General features: G+C 38.1%; 1 protein-coding gene and 1 long non-coding RNA gene across 5 annotated transcripts in view; both read right to left on the bottom strand.

The window, feature by feature from the left end:
- LOC130431430 (uncharacterized) overlaps positions 1-11,644 on the bottom strand; it is a 41,539-nt gene extending 29,895 nt beyond the window's left edge. For all 4 annotated transcript variants that reach the window (XR_008908247.1, XM_056760454.1, XM_056760456.1 and 1 more), the window contains exons 1-7: positions 11,039-11,644; positions 8,960-9,028; positions 7,174-7,323; positions 2,625-2,771; positions 1,959-2,150; positions 1,076-1,159; positions 587-705 (exon numbers count right to left, since the gene is read on the bottom strand). Coding sequence is in view for 3 of the 4 variants with exons in the window: in XM_056760454.1 (XP_056616432.1) it covers positions 587-705; positions 1,076-1,159; positions 1,959-2,150; positions 2,625-2,771; positions 7,174-7,323; positions 8,960-9,028; positions 11,039-11,500 (1,223 nt within the window). In the remaining variant the exon portion in view is untranslated. The remainder of the gene's footprint in view (positions 1-586; positions 706-1,075; positions 1,160-1,958; positions 2,151-2,624; positions 2,772-7,173; positions 7,324-8,959; positions 9,029-11,038) is intronic.
- Positions 11,645-11,844: 200 nt separating this feature from the next.
- Positions 11,845-21,249, bottom strand: LOC130431432 (uncharacterized). Its single transcript, XR_008908248.1, has 4 exons — positions 21,120-21,249; positions 20,941-21,033; positions 19,822-19,868; positions 11,845-12,801 (listed from the first exon to the last, which is right to left on the bottom strand). It is a non-coding gene; the product is annotated as an uncharacterized LOC130431432 (long non-coding RNA).
- Positions 21,250-21,272: the final 23 nt, after the last annotated feature.

Below are 21,272 nucleotides of genomic sequence, written 5' to 3'. Positions count from 1 at the left end.
TATTTCGTAAAAAAAAACTTGTTCAAGGCAGGACAAAATAAAAAATTAAATTTTCAGCCTTTTCCAGATTCTGCAAGGGGTATGTAAGCTTTTGACTTTTGAAAAATATGCAAAAATAAATATCATCTATCATTAAAGAAGTGGAAGAGTTATTTACAGATAGTAATAGTAGAACTGTATTATTACAACTGTGTATACTGCATATTTCGCAAGAGTGAAAATATGAATATGAATACGGGTAGTTGACATGTGTCCTAAAATGTGACATGGCAAAAATGTGGAAAAAAACTAACAATGAAGATAAATCTTTTATGTTATTTTAATGAAAAATATATAAATATTAATAATATCAAATAATATACATTTTTGCTGTCACACCATATGACACGCGGTTTTTTTGTCAACAACCCAAAAATAAAACTACATAAATATGCGAATGGGAGGTTTTGAAAAATCGTGGTGTTTAATCTTTATTTTACATGGAAAATAGCGCATGACTATCATGAAACTTAATGAAGTGAATATGTATTTATAGCTATTAAAAGGTACAAAAACACATCTGTCCTGTTCTCTTGAAAGCACTTACATTTTGTTGATGTGTTTTCTCCGGGTGGAGATGGTCTTTCCGTCCGTCTTTCCCTGTTTTTCCAGTCTGAGGGCCATATGATTGATGTCCTCATGCAGATTACGATAGAGCTGCTCATCCTGAAAGACAGTCAAAGTAATCTATTACTCAGATTTAACCCGACTGCACTGTTCTGTATATCCACCGAATATCCATGGAATCGCACTGTATGTTTGCCACCAACATTCATAATACAAGCACAACTGGTTTCCAAACACTGAAGAATATCAGACAAATTGAGAACATTGTGTAGACACCTGTAAATAATAATAAGTAGGAAACAATGAACAGCCGTTTAGCGCCGGACGTATGGATCGCATGCACTTGCTAACATGCTGAACAGGTAAACAACAACGATGGTATATTAGTAAAAGACTAGAAGAACAGGTTATATTTAAAGCAAACATGGCAGAAATAGTCTGTGGAGAGCTGTTGTTTGGAAGCACCCACCTGTTTCAAATCTAAGATCTTCCTGGTAAGCTGCATCTTGTCGATGTTTTCCCCGAGGATGTTAGCAAGCGTTCTTTCCTCTTCCTGTTGACACACAAAAAAGCTTTACAGCTCTGAATTGTTGTAGTCCTGTGACTGTTTTCTTTGAATATTGCTACTGTTGTTGTAAATGAGTCTGGCTACCATGGTGAGATTTAAAACAGAACAGAATCCTTCAGTAACACAGACACAAAGACTGCCGAAGATTAACCACCGAATGAAAACAAAAACTTCACAAGACGCCTTTTATCCAAAGCGACTTACAAATGAGGAAACAATAGAAGAAAAGCAATATCTCTAAGCGTGCATGTGTCGTCCTATCTTGCAAACCACACAAATTTGAAGAATAATTTCATAAATAGTTTGCTAAACATGATAATCTCAAATATTTTTTTGCACAGTATCATGTTCTGGGACATCTAAACGTTTTGTGTCACTGCAGCAAAACCCAGTAAAAATGCATCATTAATAATATATAATTAGAATAGCACTTGTTTATTACGTATCAAATAAAATTTGAAGGGACAGTTCACCCAAAAATTTAGACTCTCGCGTTATTTACTTGCCCTGATGTCATTGGGAAGCCGTGTGATTTTTGAAATACCAAACAACATTGGACCCTACTGACTTTCACTGTATGAACACAAAACCACTGAGACATTTCTCAAAATATCTTCTTTCGCATACCACAGAAGAAAAAGTCACATGCAGGTTTTGACCAACATGAGGGTGAAAGGCATGACGCTTTTTTCTTATTTTTGGGTGAACTATCCCTTTAAAATGACCGCATAGAGCTTCCAAACTGTTCTAAGAAAAAAAAGACCTTTAAACAACGTTTTTTAACCTTCTCTTTGATCCAGGATTCCAGACGGTCCACCTTCACGTTAAACTCCTGCAGACTCTTAGCTCCGCCCATCGCCTTGATTTGATTGGCAGTTGTCTGTTTGAGCGTGCTCCACTGGTCACGGAGCTGAGCCAAGCGTTTCTTCACCAGGTCGGACGTGGGGTTAACCTTCCACATCAGTTGCTCGCCCATCTGCAAACACATTCAACATCACGACATGAGCGCGTGGAACTATTAAGAACATCATATCAACAAGTGCTTCTTCTCACTCTCAGAAAACCAGGAATTTTGGTTTCGCAATCCACCAGAGGCTCATGTCAACAGAGATGAATTATCCGCTATTTTCAAATGACCCCCTTCAAAAAGGGCAAAGGACAAATTTAGCATCCGTGTTGGGAAAACACGGCTCTTGAGAACGTTTTCTGTCGTGTTTGTCAGTTCGGAGCTCTCGCTCAAAGCTTTCAGAAAAAGCTGAGATTGGAAACGCTTGGTCAGCGTTAAAAAGACATTACCATCGTCACCATAACAAAATGTCAATGTTTTGCCGTTTATTTTGAATTAGGGAGGACGTCCCGTTGCCAAGCCTGTTGAAACCTGACGAAAATGAAAATGATTCATCGGTCCGTTAGTGACCTCATGAAGATTCATCTCTCGGTTTAGTCTTACCTGGTTGAGCTGTATGAGAGTGTTCTCAAAGTCTTTCAGATCTCTCTGAAGGGTTTGACACGCTTCGTCCCAGTCCTTCTGGAGACATCTCTGGACGTGACTGCTGTCTCTCAGGTCCCGTAATCTTCCCCTGATCCATATCTCAGCCTGTGGGATACAACACAAGATGCTTTAAAAACTATAAAAAAATATAAAGTCCAATCACAAATCATAAAGTTCATCATAGATATACAAGTTGGTTTGTGATGCTTTAGAATGAACACAATGTAGGCAGAACTACTTTTTTTGCTATTATGCAGGACTAGCCGAAAATGGGCCAGATGTCAAATCTTTATTAAATTACCCATCAGGATGTTAGCAAATGTGCTTCATCCTCTGTTTTTGTTTTGGATTTTAGTGTTAATTTTCAACACATGTTGGGGCACTAAAGGTCCATTTTACGCTCACTTATCCATTGGAGAGAACTCTCTGAAAACATGACATTAAGCAAACAGAGAGCGATGTTAACTTAACACAAAGATCCTTTCAAATCTATGAAAAAGAATTGGAAAGAATACAATGATTATGTCGACTTACAGCAACACTTCAGAAACATCATCAGGAGACTGCTCTCCGCTTCTCACATATCACGTTATTTGCAGCAAGTTTCTTTTGGCCGGAGCGCGTGCGTCGCTGAACAAAGCTTTAGAAACCACCATTACTGGCTCGGCTCGCGCTGCGCGAATAAAAAACAGGTGGCCAAGTGGAAATAGATCCAGGACATGTTTATTTGGTATGAACACAATGTATGACCACTGGCGGTCTTCAAAAAGCCCACCCACGTCACGGCGTATGAGCAGACCGCTAAATGAAGTTGTCATTTCTTCGAGACTAAACGCGGCGGTTCGGATGTGATCTCCAAAGCCAACAGAGACGTTCGTCTGAGAACACTGGGTAAAATGGAAGGAGACAGCCTAGGAAAATTCGACCGAAGGCATCCTTATTACTGCAGATGAAATGCGCGGTGGAGGATATGAACAAACCTCTCGCCCTCGTCTTGTATCGTTTGCTACGGAAATGACTGATCTGTGAATCGCGAGGTGTGCTGTTCGTTTTCAAAGCCATTTACAGTTTGCTTGGCAGATGATCAAACAGAAGCGTGTAGTCACATTTAAAGAAGGACTACAATATCATGAATGATTGGGTTGGGCTCTTTAGACATAGCTACCAAGGCTACAACCTAGCAACCATTTAGAACACCCTAGCAACCATTCAGAACACCCTAGCATCCATTCAGAAAAATCTAGCAACCATTCAGAAAACTCTAGCAACCATTCAGAACACCCTAGCAACCATTCAGAAAACCCTAGCAACCATTCAGAACACCCTAGCAACCATTCAGCACCCTATCAACCATTCAGAAAACTCTAGCAACCATTCAGAACACCCTAGCAAACATTCAGAACACCCTAGCAACCATTCAGCACCCTATCAACCATTCAGAAAACTCTAGAATCCATTCAGAAAACTCTAGCAACCGTTCAGAACACCCTTCCAACCATTCAGAAAACTCTAACAACCATTCAGAACACCCTAGCAAACACAAAGCAAAACGATTAAAAATCAAATCATACCCTAGCATTCACACAGGCAAATCACACTTTTGTTTCTCAAGAAATTATAAAACTTGTACTGCTGTACTAAACTACATAGACGAGAGAACAAAACACCACAGTGCTCGGCAAGATTTCACCGAGCAGATCAAAAATAAAATGATGTAATTTCTTATAAAAGATCAGTCATTATTTTAATGGTTTCGCACAGCCTCAAAGGTATGTCTGTTTTCAAGGCCTGTGTAAACAGCTCGCTCGCCTCGCTTCTGCCCCGCGGTGCTGATCTCTGAGAAAACCATGACTTCATACAGGAAGCCTAATGCCTTTGTGTCTTCCGTTTCCCCTTAAAACAATAGTCCTTTTTCAAAAATAACACGCTTTAAATCATTTGCCCGGCGTAATAATCCTCTATAAATGCTGTAAGTGATGTGTGTAGGTTTTCCAGGGGGAATTCTGACTTCCTCTGTTAACCACAAAACATTGTTGAGGAAAGAAAGGACTTCACCTGGCAGACAATAATTCAAGAAATACATTGCAAAAAACATACAGTGAGATTTTCTAGATCTGACTCTCATCCCTCTTCTGGTTGACGTCTGTCGAAGTAAATAATCACTTAGAACACCAAGAATAAATGTTAATGCGATGATGCAAGAATCTGTCAAATTACTTAAAATGTTAATAAAATGTGGATTTGAGTTAATGTGATGAGAAATGTTTGAGTTCATATTGAGATCTTCAATAATATTGACTTTTGATTGCAGGCTTGACAAATCAGAGCTCAGTTTGAGACATTGTTGACGAACTCATGACAGAGCTATTTGTGAGACTCTTTTTCTCAGGAGAAATATCTGAAACGCAAATGAGACTTAAGTTTCCATTTGTTGACCATGCCATCTTACTGATGTCTATTAAAGAGATCTCATCTTTTCTTTCTTTAATGAAGAATGCATTCACTTTCTGAACTTCACAATGCTAAACTAACACAAATCAAAAGTGCTGTTAGTCGACCAAACCTCCATAAAGACATAAAAGTGTTGGCCAACACATCACTAGCTGTACGCACATCCAAAGACAATTTGCTAAAAAAACATTCAAAAGACATTATAAAGCTAATAAAACCCAGCGGTTCTTCAGCTTATTAACACTAACAGGCCCTGTCGCCCTCTTTATATTTTATTTGCAGAGTAAATCCTGCCGGAACACGGACTGCTGACAGTCCCAGCAGCTGTGTCCAGTGTTCCTAAAGCAAATGCCCCTAAAAATGCCCCTGTCAGAGCGAGCGTGGCGATGAGATAACGCAAGCACTTGTGCGGCACGGTTTAGTCTCAGAAGGCCAGAGGCGTGAACAGACAGGGCCAAACAATGATCTCATCCCAAAATAATGACTCCTCTTGTGGTCCTCCCCTCCCCACCCGCGCTCCAACTTCAGACGCAAAGAATGAGAGAAAAGAGCTGAACGCTCACAAGCGGGTCATAGGGCCAGAACGCTCTGTCTCCACCTTTATCTCTATGGCTTTTCTTTCACCGTCAACTGAGAGTTTAACTTTCCACATTAGCGATTTAAGCCCTGAATCAATTCTCTACTTTTGACATCGGAGGATGAGCTGGAAAGAATCAAAGTGACCTAAAGCAGGTCCAGACACACAGACGTGTTCTCAGTTCCAGCAACGAGAAAAAAAACAGCGATAAAGAGTAAACCAAGATTTTTAGCCTGAGCCCTATATCTTTTAATAAAGCTGCTGTTATGTTTTGAATTTCGAGTTTCAGATTTCAATGTTCAGTTCATATTTAGTTCAAAGTCAAAATGAAGGAACCACATCTTGCTTATTTTGAGGACCCAAAAATGTTTTGTATTGTGCAATGATTATCATGAAAATAAAGCACAATTCCCCCTGATTTTCACTTTACTGTATTAAAGTATTCATACATAATTTCCATAATCATTGTGCTGTCTCTGTTTATTTAAACTATTATTGTGAATTACCGGGATATCAAAAAAACACAATTATCGGAATCCTGTTAATTCTATGCATATCGTAATATCGTAAACTATTCGGCACTTATTAATAATTTCGCTATTACACTTACTATGGTTACACACTCTCTCTCTCTGCCTTCATACACATTTGTTTTAAGTGTGATTCAACACACAGTCTACACCTGAAGCGCCGCCACACAACACACGGCTCGTTCTAATGGGATTGTCGCATCGTGCCGAATCCGGTGTTAACTAAAAAAATATTTCACTAATGGCATCATTTGTTTCTTTTTAAAACATTTTGATAAATATCAAGATAATTATCGTGAATTTTGTGGGACACAATAATTGTGTAGCGAAAATGTAATATCGTGACAGCCCTAATTAAAACAATTATAATAGTTATTGTGAAAGTTGTGAAAACTATTTTTAATGAAAAATCTAAATCATCAGTGAAGACAAACAAATTCAACACAGAGAATTTTGTCGTAAAATGTGCTTGTCAGTAGACAACTTGCCCAACACAGACTACATGACAGATATCATGATAAAGAAAAAAACTCTTCAATTTAATTTGACATAAAAACTACAATAAGGCCGTTGGACATCAAGTGTGGCGCAAAATAGCAATTGAGAATAAGTAGTTTTTTTATTCCCCCTGGTTTTCGATGGCATGGATGATACTGTATACAAAACATGATTCATGTCTTTCGCTTTGAGGTAGATGAGAAAAAAGCTGCAAAAATCATGTCATATTATATTTCACGCAAACTGCTAAATCAAACATTATCAAATCATATTATTTTTTATTCGCTATAAAAATTGTAATTCATTTAAATCAAAAGAACCAAGTATTTTCCGACAGTTTTGTTTCATTCTGTCGTTCACGAAAATAACCTTTTATTTTATTTAAAAAGCCCATTTTATTATTTAAAAACTATAAAGTTGTTTGTTTTCAAAAAGGATTCTGTCATCATACCTGAGTGATCTCTCTGTTGAAGAGGACGTTCTGTTGAGCGAAACTGTGATCAATCTGCCCCGCTAACACTTTTGTGACCAAAGACACGTCCTTGTGTTCAGAGGATGATGGAGTGTTCACCTTCAGCACGTCCGCTCCTGCCGTTTGGGTCTGTGTGTGAACAAACATTTTATTAATCACCCAATAATCTGGATAACTGTCACTGACATATATTTCAAGACAAATAATATTAGAAAATTAAATGTTCAATCAATGGCCTCAATAGACTCAAACACACTCTACTATCACAAACGGCTCAACACTCGCTGAAACAGTACAATATAAAGAATGGAGGGTGTGTGAACAATTACACGGGATAGTTTGTGTCAGTTGTTTGTATTTAGTCTTTTGGGATGCATGTAAATATCTGTCAGGCTAAAAGCTTTATCAAGGCCGAAGAAAAACCGAATGCTTTTAGGTTTTTATTTGCAAACAGAACTGCACACAAGCTTGACGTGTGATGTCATGGGTTTACATGTTAGAGTAAAAAGCTTAGAGAAAAAATTCTGCAAAACACGTCCAGGCAGGAATCGGGGTCGTTTGAAAGCACCGGCACATGAGACCACAAAACCACAAAGTAAATTCCCACAGTGATTATGTCATTGATGTCAATGCCGCTAGTCCTAAATCATCCGCGGCGTGCAAGAGCGCATTGAAAATAAATGACAACATGAGCCGTACTGATGCTTTCACATAAACTCTATGTTCGTGATAACAGTTGATGAGAAATGAAAATCGCTCGTATGGAAACATCTCTGGGAAAGGGCGGAACTTGACATCAACACGTCATTATTAAATCACAAATCTTATAAAAAATCTTCAATCAGATATGCATCTTTTGTCTTGAGGTTTACTTCAAATTTTTAAACAGTTTTATATACAAGTAATATTAGTAAACAAAATGTTTTCGTTTCTAAAACTTCTTGCTTTAAGAACATTTTCACGAGCAAAAAAAAAACGATATTGAGTCTCTCAGAGCACCGCCGTGTCCGTGTCCAGTGTCTTCCCATCCTGTATGACCTCATGTTTTCCACATGGCTACAGTGAGGAAAGATTCCCGATGCGCTCGGTTTGGTGGCGATCGTGGGATGACTCAAGTCTTGGCCTCTGAACGTGTGACTCAGGGCTGTTTGTTTTCAGTGGAGAATTTCCTCAATGTTACGAGTAAACATTTATTCCAAAGGCATTACGGCACCCAAACATCAGCGTGTTCGCAGGTGGCCCTGGGCTCCCCAAAGACCGGCCGGTGGTTTAACCCCATTAACCCGAAACGACTGTAAACGTTTCACTGCTGCTTTTTCCTCTGCAAAACCCAAATGAACACTTAAAATAATACAGCGTTTAGGCTTGGCCGCTGCACGACTGACATCACTTCCTAAATTCCAAGAGCCTATTATCTTATATACATCTGGCGTGAGGCGAAACACAGACAAAATTAAATTCTGCAGCACGCTGGTCGGTCGTGTGTTTTGACATTGTACAAGAAAAGGGAAACAAGATATATAAAGTACTAAATAAAGAATACAACTATAATATGCATTTACATTCATTCATTTAGCAGATGCTTTCTATACAAAGCAACTTTCAATTTGAGGCACTGCTAAAGTAATTTGAACCTTTATGAGAAATTCTGTCACGAGTATTTAGCTTTGGATTGAAACGGAATTAATAGATTAACGTGTATTTCATTTACAGACTAATTGAACTGATGTACGTCAATTCAAAATGTTGTCAAAGTCCTATTTACCTGCGGAAAGCTGGAGATCTTCTCACGGTCACCGACGCGCTGCCTTTCAGCATCTTTACACAGCAACACCTGTCGCACGAACAATGAGCCGTCATTATTCACATTCATCCACAGAGGTCAAAGTTCAGAATTGCAAAAGCAAAATGTGAAATAAATGATTTGAAGACTGTGAACACAATTGTGTTTTTAATATACAGTGGGAACTGAAGTCTGAGAATACACTTTGAAATGAACAAATTTACAGAATTTTAAACATTATAACACAAAACTTATGACAGAATACAATTACAAAAATATTACAAATAAAATCTAAGCAATATTCATGTCAAATGTAAGCAAATGTAAGATCTTTGATTGACATGTTAGATTTTCTATGATCCTTAGAAGACTTCAGATCTTATCAGATTTTGATATTTTTCAATTTTAAATAATGAATTTATATCAAGTTGTAGGGAGGCATGGTGGCTTATATCAAGTTGTTAAAGTCCCAGTGAAACGAAAAATGGCAATGCCTTATTATTCCATTAAATTATGCAGTATTAATTGTAAATAGTGTATCAAACCGGGCATTCACTTTTCTAAAATCGTTTGCCCTCAAATTCTATAGTTAAAATCTGAAAATGCACTTCCTTCCTGTAATGAACATCCATTTTAGATGAGGTATGTGAGACGGCTTGGGCGGAGCATCCGTTAACTCCTCCCCTTTAACTGTCAGTCTGCTGCCAGTTCCATTTCAAAATGCAATGCCTTTGTTATCATCCAATCAAATCCAAAAGAAAGATGAAAGCCACGCCCACAACATTTTCTCATTCAAAATTCCATTTCACTGTGAAATGCGTCAAAATACGGTAATAAGTAAAAAATATCGCAACTTCCGGTTCACGGGACTTTAAACTACAATAAAACATTGTACTGAATTACAAGCACTAGCGATCCCTGACCTTCAACCCCGCAGTGTGTTTACACATCACATATTGATATACAGAATAAATCTTCAAATGCATCTCCCACTAAGCCATTGACATTTAACTGAGCAAACAGAATCCTGTAGGTGGTTTTGAACAGAAAGGCCTCTTTCAGCTGAAGCTCTGACATCATCAGACTCGAGCAGTGATTCCTGGAAGAGCCGAGTTACATAATAAATACATCATCTGAACGCTGAACCACATCACTGAAGGCCACTCATCTCACTCGCATGACATCCATTATCACATCACTTCATGCGGAGCTGCGTCAACCAATATTAAACCTGTAAGAGTTTTCATCATCACGCTGGATGAGATGAGATGAGATGAATACTCGTCTATCACAGTTTCCATGACATCAAATTATGTTTTGATTACCACAGCTTTAGCTAAACAACAAGAACATGTGAACGCTCCAAAACAAAATTCCTTAAAACCAGACACGTAGTGCTTTATCCCGATATAGGGAACCTGGAGATTTATATTATTTCATCTAATCATTTTTATTTATACACTTAAGGATGTATTTACAAAATTTATAAGCTTTAAAAATGATTTTTAATAGTCAAACAACATTTTTTTAGAACTACACCAGCTTTGTTATCAAATAACTACAATTATGAATACAATTTTGAACTTGACTTCTATTCAAATTTCTATACCGTTACTGAATTGTTTATATATATAAGAAGTCTTTTAGCTGCGTAAATATATTTAAAACAAAACTTTCTACTAAACACAATTAAAATATCTTTTTTTCCTATTTGTAACATTTGTAATAATTTTATTTAGTCCTACTAATGTACAATGTTTTCAGTTAAAAAATATTTAAACACCCCGTTTTACATACATGATGTACACAATGTACACAAAGTTATTTGTCATAAATTAATTTGTAATAAAAACAACAAGGCCATCATGGAAGAATTAAGCTACTGTATGTACAACCGTTTCATTCTTAATTCAAATATTATGTAAAACTTTTCTATTTTTATCAGTTTATCAGTTTATTTGTTATTTATTTAATTTGAGTCTTTTCCCTTCCATTCCAACAGAATCAAGCCCACATCTTGACAAATGTAACAAACCAAACACGTGAATAAGAATGGCTTACCTTCAATTGTGAGTTGGGTTTATTCTCACAGCAGACTCCGACTATTTTAGGCAGCACTGTTTTGGAATTTGTGATGTTATTGTTGTTGTTAATATTCTCAGAATTTGGGTTAATCTTCAGTTGCATCCCCGGACTTGATCCAGCCTCCCCGCTCCCAGAAATGGTGATCTTACGGATGGATCTGGACGCAGCGTTCGGAGAGACTGTGTTAGTGTTTAGGTGTTCCTCGTCAGACATCTCCTCCTGTTGATGCTTCACGGGGGTCACAGGGGCCGTGGGAGGTCCGCAGCGTCGATCGTACACCTGAGAGCGTCCGAGATAAAGAGACACCTGCTCGTTCAGTCGCCGCTGCAGTTTGCAGTCGTCAGAGAAAGTGAAGCTTGGGCACTTCGGCACATCTGGCGTGGAGAGTTTAGTCCCGATTGTGAAAGGTTGAATTTTCCGGACGATGCTCTCCGACATGTCGCAAGGGAAATATGTCAGAATTAAACTGAAGTCCGAAATTAAATTGAAGTCCCCCACCTCACCCGAATGCTTGAAAGCGTGAGGAGTTTAGTTGTCCACCCTCTTGTGCATATTGAGAATGCACAGCACGCAGCCCAGGATGGCTTCTTTGGACTCCTTGGAGCGGAGCCGGTCCCAGACGTGGCGCAGCACGGTGCCGAGATGGGCAACGGCAGCCGTGAGGCTTCTGCGGAGGAGCTGCGCGGCCGACGCTGCGAGTCTGCTACTGAGGAGACTGACAACCAGAGAGCGCAGCAAGAGGAAAACGGCTGGCATGCTGCCTGACTGCGCTGTGCGAGAGAGAGAGAGAGAGAGAGAGAGAACAGGGAGGGTGGGGTAGGTTTGGTGAATGAGGGATGAGGTCACTGGACTTGATTTCTGTCAGAGCATGTGCGCGGCAGGCAGGCAGGGGGAGAGGAGGTTGTAAAGTGTGGCTGTCAAAACTTCCTCTCTGACTGAGAACAGAGAAGCCCGGGCGATAAGAACGGGGCGGTGGAGACGGCTGGAGACCCCTGGGTGACCCGCTGGGGCGTGAGGTAATGCTACAAAGCAAACAGAGCGCGCATACCGGCTCGACGGCTTACCGCTGATGCTTCTGAATGTAAATATTTAGAAACGGATTCACAAAATCTTCCCTTTTGCTTTTAAAAAAAGAACAGCTTCGCATTTCACGTATCTGAGGAATCTCGATCTAACATCAATCAGAGAGGTTTGCGCATAAATGAAATAAAGCGAATAAATAAAAACGAGCCGTGTCGGAAAACCAAAATTCACAAAGGAAAAATGAAAGTCTCCCAGTGTCGTGCTCGCCTCGCTGTCCGCTCTCAACTAAAAGATCTTCGGACCTCCTCAAGCCTTTGTGGGCTTGGTGTGGGAGTCCGCCGCAGTTGTTTCGACAGGTTTGCAGCCCAATCAAAGTTCTCACTTGTGTCTCGAGCTAATTTAAGGAGCGGAATGCGATGAGGACATGTGTTTTGAACAAATGATGCGTGCAGGACTCACCCATGACCCCCTGACAGCGGTGATGTGAGGACACGTGTGGAGCTGACAGGTCAGATTTACACAGCGGGAGAGAGTGAGAAAACAGCCGTCACACCAGAGAAAGTTGTCAGAGGAAAGTAGCGTCTCGTGGAACATGTGGTACACAGGGTTAAAGAATTAAATAAACATGTAAAGAGAATGTAGAAATCTACTTACCTCCGCCATTTCACCTACTCTTAAGACATGATGTCGGCTTTCAGGAGGAATCATAACAGAGGCTGTGGAACAGAAAAACAATGACGGTGTCTTGTGCAATACAAAAAAAAAACAGTATTGTTGCAATGTTTTATTGGATATAATTTTCCCAGAAATCATACAATTATTACTTCTTTCACATTGCAATTGCTTCTAGTGTACAGTTATTGGATTGAATGGAGAACTAAAGGAGATCTCTGAAAATTCTCTTATCATTAACTCTCAGGTTGTTATAAACATGTATAAGTTTGTTGTTCTGCTTAACACAAAGGACCGTGACCAAACAGATCTCATCCCTTATTTACTCCCATAGTATTTATTTTCCCTACTATGGCAGTAAATGGGGGATGAGATCTGTTTGGTTACGGACATTCTTCCAAATATCTTTCTTTGTATTCAGCAGGAAAAATAAATGTATACAGGTTTGGAACAACCCGAGGGTTACTAATTGATGATAGAATTGTAATTTTGGGCCGAACAATTCTTTTTTTTCAACATTAGGTCACCCATAGATAAATGTATTCACCCTCATGTCGTTTAAAAGTTTCTTTCTTCGGTGGAAAGCAAAAGAAGATATTTTGTGAAATGTCTCTGTGGTTTTGTGTTCATAAAAAGTCAATGGGGTTCAATGCTGTTTTGGTTCATCAAAATATATTTTTTGTGTTCTTCAAAAGAAAGAAGGTCATTCAAGTTTGTGGAATTTTGGGGTAAACTATCCCTTTAAGTCCCGTGCTTTTCAGATTTAAAAAATATATATATTTGCGTGACCTTTCCAACGTGATTACTTATCACGGGAAGTCGTAAACGCGCAACAAGGTTGGCTTCAAGTAACACGGTTGGCTTCAAGTAACACGGTTGGCTTCAAGTCGTGTATTTGTAGTTAAAAAGTAGAATTTTCGTAGAAATTGACTAATCGTTTTTCTAGAAAACACCCTAATTCATAGGCTGGTTTCGCATTTAGCCTTTAAAGCTGCAAAGAAACTGAAATTTATGGATTCGTTTTTACAGAAGAAATAAAGACATGGACATCTAAGGGTGAGAAAAAAAAACATAACATTTTAATTCTAAAGTGAACTTCTCCTTTAAGGCTGCAATCGCTCTATTGTTTTAGAAAGCATCTCAACAATGTCTCAGATTTGCAATCGAAAATGTAACTTCAAACCGCATCATTGTGTGACTCTTTACTTTTACCGTACAGCATTTGCATCATTACAGTAACATTCTGAAAGAAACATCGAAAAACAAAGTTGATACTTTAATGACATAAACTGGATTAAATGTCATTAACTAAGAAGCTGCAGGAGTTTCATCCTCTTTCACTTGAATACAGGCAGAAGACATTTCACTCATATTTCAAGCTTATCAATGAGCAGATCTGTCACTCGGCAGCGGGGCCATACGGTTGGGTTAGTACTGGTTATGACACACTTAATGACTGCTGTAAAAAGGTCGGGTTTCACTATGAAGTCATCCACCGAGGGCCCTTAATGTGTTGCAGCTTGAACATCACATATAAATTCTACAAGAGAAACGGCGGAGCTTTATTTCACATGATATCTAACCTATACGATGTCCCAGTCTCTCACATCTTGGGCAGATTTTCTTCGAGAACTCCGCTGTACTTACAGGCTTACTCACATACTTATCATCATATTCATACCCAAAACATTAAAATTGTGAGTTCAGAGTACAGAAGAACCTCTTTACTTCCTCTGCCTTTAGGGTTTCGCAAGATACCGGTTTGAGATTCTTTGAGTATTACATCAGAGTTTATGAATTTGAAAAATTCAGGACTTCACTGCACTTTGCTTTTCTGAACAAACGTTTTGTACGCATCTATCACTCACACTTTGCATCAAAGGGTTTGTTCTCTAATCTTAAGAACTCAATTCAAGTGTGTAATTCATCCAACGTGGTCCGCGGATATAAATAAAATCATCATTAGACTTAGATATCGATCATCGCAATTGAGATTTAATCTCAATGCCCAAATTGATGTTTATTCTAAGCTACATGCTTGAACGATCACAAGTATATAGACATAAAGACAAAATTGTACTTTAAAATGGCAGAAACTGGAAAGTGCTTCCACAAATTTTGTGTGAAACTCCTGTGAAAGAGGCAGAAATCACACAATCGTCTCATGGCCATTAGAGTTTCAGAAGAGATGCTCAGATTTGCAATCGATATTATTGAAGATCTCAATTTGAACATTTCTCATCAAATTGACCCGAAACATCTACGCTAAATTGATACTTGAACCAAAAAATAAATCTTCTGAGATTTCAAAAAGCAATAACGTTTTCATCTGGGATAAACACATACGGCCAATGACTTCTTTCATCTGAAGAAGATTTAACTACGGAGAGAAAACGCACCATCTCCAACTCAAATAACCGAGAGATGTGTGGATGGTTCTCATTTAAAGAGAATCTCTCTGGTCGGTGACTACAGTAAGATCCTGCTGTGGAGAGCCGAATATGAGCTAGATGATATCATGCCCTCCCAAGATGATGATAAAAGACACGCAGGCCAATCCCAGGCCTGGCTGGCAGAAGGTGGGCTTACGCTTTGCTGGAGTCAATAAATGCAACCCATCTTCCCCAAGATGAAAGATGATGTCATGGGGTGACTGAACTCATGAAAACGTGTGGCTGAATGTACTTTTCTCTGTACTTTGATTTCGCTTCGCCATTATCATGTTGCAGGCTTTACGATTACAGCAAATAAACGTTTTGCATCCTATTAAATAGTTTCGGATAAAAGCGTTTGGTAAATGGATTAATGCAGTGTAATGTAATGCTGAATGCTGAATTGTGCAAAAGACTGGATATAATTTGAAGAAAGATGACCACAATTTTAAGTAAAAGTAAATGTGAACGAGTGAATTTCATCAAACTATAAATCAACCCTTGAAACAAAAAGAAATAAGAAGTTACATTTTGCTTGAGAAAAAAGAACCTTGTTTTAATGAAAATGTTATGTTCATGAAAATAATGACAATGAAAAAAAATCTCTATGGTCTTTAAAACAGGCTTCATTTTTCTTTAGACAAAAACTGTAAATCTTATGCACTTCAACAAATGAAACTTTTTCAAGCCTCAAAATGGCTCCTCGTTTCAAAGCTGTGATAGAGGGATGATGTGTATTTGTCTCATGCAAGTATAAATCAACAACTATCTTATATTTACATAAAAGAGCAGAAACCACATGCGCCCGACATGATGAATGTGTCTGGCCACATCCGTGCCACACACAGAGATGATATCAAGGGTCTCATTAGAGAAAATTACAACCCTCCGTGAATACAATGGGACTATTTAGCCTGACAGAATCACTGCAGTGTCTTTACTGGGATGCTTAAAAATAAACTTTACATCTTGATACGGTCACATGATGTATGGTAGATCTACAGAGAAAGATTATGAAATGAAAAACAACTACCATAGGATAACTACATTTACTTAAGAACGTTGAAGCAGTTTTGCTTGTGATACAGGCTAACAACTGGTCACAACCTTTAGATGTGGCTTTTATTGTAAGTCTGTGGGATTTATCACCTGTGTTATCGTCCGCCAGATGTCTTATGATAATAGTTTAACTCCCCAGAAAGAATTATTGCTCAGATGTTGCTCCTTCAGAGCTAAAGAGATTTGATGAAGTTCACATAACTCATTTGATTTAAGTATCAAACTTTGTCTCAGATGTTTCTCCCAAGACTGCTTGAGGGAATAAACTGAAATGAAGACGCTTGTTAAAATACTAAATAGTAAGGAGGTGTAAAATAAATGTAGTTTGTAGCAGTAAAATGATGTGGATTCACTGAAAAAAAAAACATTCTTACTAAGTGTCTTGATTTGTAGTACAAATATCTAAAAATTCTTAAATCAAGATGCACTTTGCATGACCTAAGATATTTAGTCTCTTTTCAAGGAGAAAAATGAAGGAATTAAGAAGGTTTATTGTAAAAACAAGCAAACAAATCTGCCGATGGGGTGAGAAGAATAACCTTGATTAGTTACTTGAGAAAAAGGTTAATTCAACTAAAGGAAAGATTATATTTCTCACCCCATTTGAAGATCTTTTGCTATTTTTCATAAAACAAGACTAAATATCTTTTCTTGTCGAGAAATTGTATATTGATTTAGGAAGTTTTAGATATTTTTACTAAAATTCAATTCTAGGTTATTTTAAATTCACATCATGTCCAAATCTCCGACATCACTTCCGCTTATTTTTACTCGTAGCTGTTTTATGTACCCAGGAATATTTAATGAGTCTTACTCGGGATAAATATCTGAGACGCAAAATACATTTTCCATTTGCCCTCCTATTAATCTCATTGCCCAGGAGACATAATTTAGACATTAAAGAGATCCTTCTTTTAATTTTTTTCCTATAGAAATAAAACAATAGCTCCCAACTAAGGGAGCTTGTCAGAAAACCTTTGCAAAAACAAAGCCGAGAGAAAACTGAGAGTCAAAGAAACGGTGAAGTCATAAATATGTGCCACAAGTATCTTGTTTGTCTTAAATTCCAGAGCTGTTAGCTAAACGTCTCGTGTTGTTGTCGTGACAGCCGACAGGACATATGACCTTCACTGGAATCTTCCGAGTTGCTTTATTCTGCTGTCTTCTCAGGTCCCTTTAAACGTAATTAATTTACATTCATTCATGTTATGCCCCAAGCATGAATATTTACAGAAAAAAACAAAACATGACGGATAGTTCAATGCTCTTTCTCAGCTTTTAAGAAACATCAAACCGTTAGAAGCGGGCCTCTGGCAACCAACACGTATGACCTCATCTCTTTATCATTGATATGCTCAGAAATGTGCCAGAGATATGTGCGATCGCACAATCGCAGAGGGGTGCGTGCCTGACGGCTTACGTCTTCGCACACCTGGAGCCGTGCGGCCGCGGTTGTGTTTCCCGGACCCCCATGAATCCCCCGACTTATCAATGCCAAGACATTCCAGTGACACAGACGACCACGTTCACCAATGAAATAACACCCTCATTAGTCAGTTGTTGGGTGACAGCTGCTATGCCAGTTATCTAGATGTGCAGAACAACATGGACACCTAACATCTCAGACAGATCCCAGCCGTCTCCCAGCTGAACTCTGTATGGTTCCAGCCATGTGCTCAAACAATGAGATCACCCTTCATTCTGAGGCCAAGTGGAAGCATATAGCTCAGTGCTGGACGTTTATTAAAGACTGTGTACAACCTCTGTATCTGGCTTACTCTGCATCTGCACGCGTCTGTTAGATCAAACCTGAATCCATCCGTCTACTGCACGACGACCTGTCTGAATCAGTTTTCTGTTTCCAGCTCAGAAGAGCTTTACAGAACATCACACTGAAATGAACTGGAGGCTTCTCCAATTCTACAATTTTATTTGACACTTAAATTATCCAACAAGAGCAACTTTAATCGTGTGAAAATATGAATCAGATGTATTGTTAATGTTGTTGAAACAAGGTTTCTTTTGGTTATTTTTCTTTTTTAAATGACACTAATAAATATGAGTGTAGGGCAGAGGGTTTGTAACCATTCTGCAAAAAGTTAATGTCTTACTAAAAGGTTTTGTTTTATAGTGCAATTACCCAAAGAATATAAAAAAAAAATGAGTTGTTGTTGTTTTCTAGTACAACTATGTAAAAACACAAAAAATGCTCAAAATAATTCTTACCAGAAATGTTTGACTTTTTTTCTAGTCCGATTTTCTACAAAATACAAAAAAAAAACTTACCAAAAAAGTCTTATTACATTTCTGTGGTTTTCTAGTACAATTATCTAACAATTCCAGAATCAAGATATTTACATGACAAGGAAAGTGACTCAAGATATTTAGACTTTTTTGTTTAAAGAAAATATAAGAGCTACGTATAAAACAACTTAGGCTTGTTTTAAACATAAACTTACTTAAATGTTATGTTTAGTTTTGTAAAACATGACTAAATATATAAGCTCACTTTCCTGGTCAAGTAAATGTATCTTGATTTAAGATTTTTGGATACTTGTTCTAGAAAATAAGACAAAAAAGCTTAGTAAGAAATTATTGCAGTGCATTGTGTCTCTCGAGGCAAAATGTTAAATGGATGAAGAACCATCACATTGAATGTTAAAGAATCAAACCAGACAATGAATTATTTCTGATACGGACATCAGATGATGATGAATACTGTGACACCCTTAATTTATCTACTTACCTTCTACACCTTCGATCTAAAGCACTAACCCACCTATCAACAAATTCAGATAAATGGCTGTTTAAACAGGATGTTTAAAATTCTCCACAATAAGATTTGCTGACCGCTGCTTGCTTAAATTCAACAAAAAAACTGATTTATTGGGAGCAGTCTACTATAACAATAATGATTAGAAAGCACTTCAAACATACAGGCCACGCTGATAGCCATCCTTAACCACTGAACTGAAACATCTGCGAATCGCGGGCTTGCCAAATGACGAAATGCTCTACTTTTGATTTGTGGTCAGACGTTTCTCCAGATCAATCCCTCGGATCCAAATTTAAAACAAGAACAATGTGTTCATTTACAATCAGCAGAGCCGGAGGGGAAGCGGCCAGACGACACGACTGCAGTCGAACTGAAATAATGCGACTGCGTGAGTCCGGTCAATGGAACTCTGTGTCGCAAGAGTAGCGCTTTTGTGTAACTTCTCTGAATTCAACTTATATGCATGTCAATCGGAAGTCAATTGGTCACACATTTAGACACATTCTGTGGTGATCCAATTTCAAGTCAGTGTAATGCTTCTAGCTTACAGTAAGCTGGCCTTAATTTACACCACATTCAATCACTTTGATAGATGGTTTAACCTTTGACCTGTGATGTCAAAGTTAAGGAGAGTTGAGCTTTTGCTTTATTAAGCTACTGGACTCTGAAAACTTTAGAGAGAGGTAAAAAAGAATGCTAAATGATATTAAATAAAACTACACAATATTAAAGAAAATTTGATAAGCACTAAGCTAACAAACAAGTTTTACATTCTTTCTGTAAAAAAGAAATCTTACCTTTATCTCTCTCTGTAATCTGGACCCAACAAGGTTATTATACTTTCCTAAAACAAAAAATTATGAAAAATGTCAATTAAAACATTGGGCTAAATATTATTTGCAAAACTTAAAAATAAAAAAAAACTGTTTCCTCAGCAATAAACTAAAATAAGCTCAAGTTGAGGTACATAAATGTTTAACAAAAAAATGCTTTTATAGCAATTAAAAAAATGTACAAATAAATGATCAAATGATAAAAGCACTAAACTAAAATGAACATAAAACTGTAAAATATTACTATTAAAGCTCATTTAAAATATTAATAAAACAACAATACAATTCAAAACACAATATAATAACTTCGACATCCATATACAACTGCATTACAGTTTTTTAGACTGTACATTTTTTCTATAATTTTATTAAGTTATTTTATTTAAGTTATTACAAACCAATGCGATAGTTGGATAACTTACAACCTCACTACACATGGACCAAAATCTCATCCCTGAAGACTTGAGGGTGAACTTTTCTGACTTTGGCCGATTAGCAGCCAAACAGAAGACCTTGTGAACTGAACACAAACAGGTCAACATCCACCTATCTTTCTGTCAGAAATCTGCCTCAATCAAGCACAGAGGAAATTGGTAAACATGAGGTCACTCCATCTCGCGACTCTATCTGCGACCCCAGAACAACACTCTATTTATCAGAGCAACGTTTCCCCGATACTGTTAGCCCCCCTTAGAGTTTAACCTTCAACCCATGATGTCATCGCCATGGCAGATCAGGTGACCGCAGACTTCCTTATGCGGTGATGTAGCTCCGGGCAGAAGGTTTATTAGGAGCATAAAGAAGTTTAATTAAATACGCAGACGCAGCTGTCAGCCCGACCGCAGTCGATCCGGAGACTCACGCATTTCTCACCCAACAGGTATGACGCTTTAATCGCTGGAAATGTTTACAGCCTGTTAACTCTAATCAGGGAACTGGAGGGTAATTGGTCATGATGACGTGACATCGGTTGTCACGCAAATTAGCGTAGAGCCACTTTTGGCTAAAATCATCCTGTATTGCTCATCTGTGGGTCTTCACAAAGGTGTTCGATAAGTAATAAATAAAAAACAAATGACAAACCTCTTCCAGCTGTGTGTGTTTATTCAGTCTTTCTTTAACAGCGAAACGTCTATTGTTCTCTTCCAGGCACCATCTGAACCTCCAAAGCATCATCTAGAGAGGACAACATATGATCTCATGTTTTGACAATTTGGTCATTGCTTTGGTTTGTATATGTTGTGTGCGTGTTTGCGGCTTACGTAAGCCTGTTGTCCATCAAAGCTTCACTGAATCGTGACTGCTGATCCATACAGCTGTGACAGAATGATAGACACCCTGAACCAGATTAAAGTCAAAATGCATCAAACACACAACAATACAGAACGCAGCAAGAATTTCTGGCGATGAAGTAT

The sequence above is a fragment of the Triplophysa dalaica genome, chromosome 11 (genome assembly GCF_015846415.1).
Source record: "Triplophysa dalaica isolate WHDGS20190420 chromosome 11, ASM1584641v1, whole genome shotgun sequence".
Classification (NCBI taxonomy): Eukaryota; Metazoa; Chordata; class Actinopteri; order Cypriniformes; family Nemacheilidae; genus Triplophysa; species Triplophysa dalaica.
This window is presented reverse-complemented; position numbering and strand designations above follow the sequence as displayed.